Below are 4,702 nucleotides of genomic sequence, written 5' to 3'. Positions count from 1 at the left end.
CTTCTGGGGAGTTAACCGCTACCTGGGGAAAAGAAACGTGTAAAACGGGGTGAACTACTAGCCCGATGAGTGACTTAATAAAACATAGTTCTCATGCTTCTAACTATACTAGAAAACAGTATACTGGAATATAAAATATTTCCAAGCAACTAAACATGAAAAAATTTTATCATAACATGTCTGGACATATAGCTTAAAACTGATTCTTAGTTGAGAGTGAACCTTTTTGCTTAAACCTTCAACATCTAACCTTAGTCGAGAGAGAATCCTTTTGCTCGATACCTCGATGTCAGACTACCTACGTGCACGTGGTTATAGCTAAGTATTGTCATACCTTAGGTACTACTGCTCAGATACCTTCTCTAAGTCCTTCAGTATCGAGCTTGATGTATCAAAATCTCTTTTACTAAATCATGTAAGATTAAATCATAATAACATGAGCTAAGTTTAATATTCAAGCTCAAAACATAACTACCAACGCATGCCTCATGTTCTTGAAATAGTTTCTAACTAAAACATGTTATAAAGCTTTACTTTGAAGAGTTGGTATGCGTTTGAAAACATCATACTTCATGACTTCTTTAACTAGCATGCGTTGGAATCATAAATTCATACATGTGCTTGGAAAACTCTTTGTAAAATAACTTAGCATGAGATTTATCTTTCATTTGAAACATGAATTTCTAAAAACATCATAAACACTTAGTCACTTGTGGCTTTTGGTAACTCCTTAGTGGATGATAAGCTTCCCCTATTGGTGTCAATCATGTGGACACAACATTATACTTTAGCTACCAGAAAAGGTCTCCCTTTTGAGACTAACTTTCATAAATAAACTTATGATCTTCTTATTAAAGAATTCACCTTGACGCATACCTTCTAAGTGCTCAACACTTAGGAAAATTCTAGGTTTCAAGCTTGGCTAGGCGGCGAGACTAGTGTCAAAGCATGCCTCAACTTTGGCCTTTCCTTGTTTTAGGCATCCACTTGTTGCACGTTAACGCCTAGGCCTTCCCTTATGCGCCAATGACACTTGTGGTTGCGAGCACAGCCCCATCACAACCCCAACACATGCCAAGGCTTGCTTCAGCCCGCACACATGTGTCCAACCTCAAGCTGCTAGCTTGTTCAACTTAAGCAGTTGTTTGCTTGTTCAAAGAATTCTAGATTCATATTACTCGTTAAATAACTCATTTTTCAGAGCTTTTCTCAAGAAATTTCCTTCTACAAACTTTCTCAAAAATGTCTCAAGATGCTTACCTTAAAATTTTAGCTTAGAATTCTTTGTGGTTTGGTAGGAAACCTAAAAAATTTAGCAGTGGCTCTGGATTACCTGAGAGCTTAACCTTCTTGCCATTTCTTCAAATTCTCAGCTAGTTCCCATTGGTTTCTTTTTCCGGCAACTCCCCACCATCAACTAGACTCCTTTAACTTTCAAATGGATTTGAAATCTTCTCAAATGCTCGAGTAGCTTGCTCAAAACAGTCTCTTGAAGTCAGCTTTCCTTTTTATACTTGAATATGTCAGCCATGCATCCTTAATAAGCTGCCACATCAACCACTTAGTGGGTTGATCCCACTAAACCAACACAGCTGCCTTTCTTAATCAATGGTTAAGGCTGATCAGCTTCCCTTGCTATCAACGCAAACCTTGCCTTTAGCTAGCTTCAATGCAAAACAACCTTCTCATGCATGCCAACCTCAACACATGTCTTAGGACAAACGCTTGTGCCATCTCATGCCTCACTCAACACATTTGCTTAAGGCTGACGTGTAATGACCCGACTCCCTAGGACTCAAGTAAGACCGTTACTAAATGCATGTATGCATAGAAGTTAAAGCGACATTCTTTTTATAGTGAAATAAATGCTAATGAAATAAGGTAATTAAAAAGATTTGCATTAAATTCAAATATTTAAACTCAAAGGATAGGGTACCCATAAATCATAACGAAAAACAAATAAATCTAAAAACAAAACTTAAACTATAGTCTCAAATCTCAAAACTGAAAAATTTAAAACATAAAAGAAACATTAAATATGCGCAGAAGCAATTAAACTGGTCCCAGTGGCTTGATCATGGATTCTGCTTATCAATCGCCAGTGAATCTCTACCCTTACCTGAAACAACAACATGAGAAAGGATGAGTATAAAATACTCAGTAAATAACCCCACTACTAGGGTCAAGCTAGGCATCTATGTCCTCTAGATACCTACCTCTGGTGGAACATATAAACTTCTCTAGTCCTCATAGGACTCATACATGAATAACTGAATTTCATCCTACTGTAGTTAAGTATACCCACTACCTCTAGTAAGTCTCGTAGGACCCACAACCTCTAGTGAACCCCGAAGGAGACATCACCTCTTGTGAATCTCGAAGGAAACACAACCTCTAGTGAATCCCGAAGGAAAGCACCACCTTTGAATCTCGAAAGAAAGCACCGCCTCTAGTGAATCCCAAAGGAAACACAACCTTTGGTGAATCCCGAAAGAAAACACCACCTCTAGTGAATCCCGAAGGAAACACAACCTCTGGTGAATCTCGAAGGAAAGCACCACCTCTAGTGAATCCCGAAGGAAACTCACTCTCTGGTGGATCCTGAAGAAAACCGCCACCTTTAGTGAATCTCAAAGGACACACAACCTCTAATGGGCATCTAATTAATCAGTGAGGACATTATCACGATCTCAACACCACAAGTATCATAACATGATTCTATAACATACATATACATCTCATCATCATGATTCTATAACATACATATACATCTCGTCATCCTCAGATCAAATACAATCTCATGGAATAAAACATTATCTCATGCTAGCATTCAAGTGTCTATATGTGCATTTAATCTTTCAGATCCTCGTACGAAAACATACATCGATTATACTATCGGTCGTCATACTATCAATCTATCACGCTATCATTCTGTCATAATATCAATCTGTCATGCTAGCATACATCTAGTGCCTAGCCTGTGGGTAGTTCCAGTAGTAAGATTACTTACCTTGATGACAAGTCTAACAAAAAAGTAATCCACACCCTCATTTAACTTAGTAAAATTATGGAATCACACCTTAAATCAATAATCAAAATTAAGTTCGACATTTAGGACTAAATTCCAAAAACAAAAATACTTCAAACGCCACAAAACAACTTACCCAAAATATGTGTTGATCCAGAAATTTGTTCCAAGCTTATCACGGAGATACCAATCTATTCATAAGCCACAATTAGGAATTTAAAACAAAATTTCCAGCATATTAACCCATTTCAAAGAGCTCCAAGTTCACATTACTTACCAATCACGCTCCAAGATTCCCTAAAGCCAAACTCTAATCTTACTGGACAGTGGTTCCTGACACCTTGAAACTTCAATCCAAGCTTCACAACATAAATAGTATAACTAAATTAGACCAAAACTCAATGGGTGACCAAACTCATTCAAGAAAACACAAACCTTAGATCTTACCCATGATTCCAAGTTTCGTGCGAAAACCCCACGGAATGGCGGTGGAGGAAGATGAATCAAACAGCTAACAGCTACTACGCCGGCAGACAATGGTTTGAAGGGCGAATCGGACAGCGCAGACCAAATCTGAACGAGCAATGGTGACAACTGATGGCGTGGCGCGGCTCGAGTGGACGACACAGGGAGAGGCAGACGAGCGACTCGGACGGCTGGACGGAGGAGGGTGAGGGGGAGGGCCGCACGACGAGATCTGTGGTGGTCGAAAGGGAGTCGTGGCTAGCAGACGAGGTTGAACCGGTCTGCACGCGAACGGCGGTCCACGAGCAACTTTCAATGAACTGGTGGCGGCTCGATCAGACGCGCACGATGTCGGCTAGAGAGGAGACGGTCGACAGCTGCTAAGGCATAAAAAAATGAAGAGGGAGGTTTGGTCGTGTGAAAGAGAGAGGGGAGGGAGAAGGGAAAGAAAGAATTAAAAAGAAAAGAAAGGAAAGGAAAGGAAAATATAAAAATAAAATAAAATAATATATATTTATTTTATTTTATTCTTTTCCTATTCCACTTTATTCTATTAAATTCCTTTTCTTCCCAAAATGAAATTAATTCCTGCCATAAATTTCCAAATTGAATTACATGACATGAAAACTCCAATTTCCACAATAATTAAACTTCAGCAATTACACTTAAATGTCCAAAATTCCAAAAACTCCCTCAAATAATAAAAATTATTGAAATTACACCACCACAAACTTTTTGGGTGTTACATGACGCCTTGGCCTCTTGGTCTTCAACACCATCGCATCACTTAGCTTTTAACCTTACAAGGCTGACCAATGCAACCCCTCATCATCGCATGTCAAGCTTTTGATCATCGCACCATGCCTAGCTAGCGCCTAAGCCATCACCTCATCATGCCAACGCTCAAGGTTTTGCCTTGTCGCACGCCCACAATGCATGCTGACCTCCAAGGCTCCTTATCAACGCGTGTTGCCTTCAACACACAAGCTCACGGCCATCGCTCGTCTCTTTAACGCATGCGCTAGGTTCATTGCCTAGCCTTGCCTTGCATCTACCCTTGCTAACGCCTAGCACACTCTTGTCGCATGCTCATTAACCTCACATGCTCTTGGTTGTCGCACACCTTGTCAACGCATAGGTCACATGCACCCATCTAGACCACCATGGTGTGCACAACTTCAACGCCTAGCTTTCACACACTCGGTCACA

The 4,702-nt window shown here is 40.0% G+C and overlaps 1 protein-coding gene across 1 annotated transcript; it reads right to left on the bottom strand.

Annotated features, from left to right (window-relative positions):
- Positions 1-1,877: 1,877 nt before the first annotated feature.
- LOC150032135 (uncharacterized) lies at positions 1,878-4,491 on the bottom strand. The gene is made up of 5 exons (XM_090308408.1): positions 4,486-4,491; positions 3,476-3,751; positions 3,306-3,387; positions 3,165-3,219; positions 1,878-2,601 (listed from the first exon to the last, which is right to left on the bottom strand). The coding sequence occupies exons 1-5, from the start codon at positions 4,489-4,491 to the stop codon at positions 2,361-2,363; spliced, it is 660 nt and encodes a 219-aa protein (XP_090164534.1). The 3' UTR covers positions 1,878-2,360.
- Between the last annotated feature and the right edge of the window lie 211 nt (positions 4,492-4,702).

This window comes from Benincasa hispida, chromosome 12 (genome assembly GCF_027475165.1).
Source record: "Benincasa hispida cultivar pf3 chromosome 12, pf3_genome.v1.1, whole genome shotgun sequence".
In the NCBI taxonomy this organism is placed as follows: domain Eukaryota; kingdom Viridiplantae; phylum Streptophyta; class Magnoliopsida; order Cucurbitales; family Cucurbitaceae; genus Benincasa; species Benincasa hispida.
The sequence above is the reverse complement of the archived record's forward strand: the minus strand, read 5'-3'. Positions and strand labels throughout refer to the sequence as shown.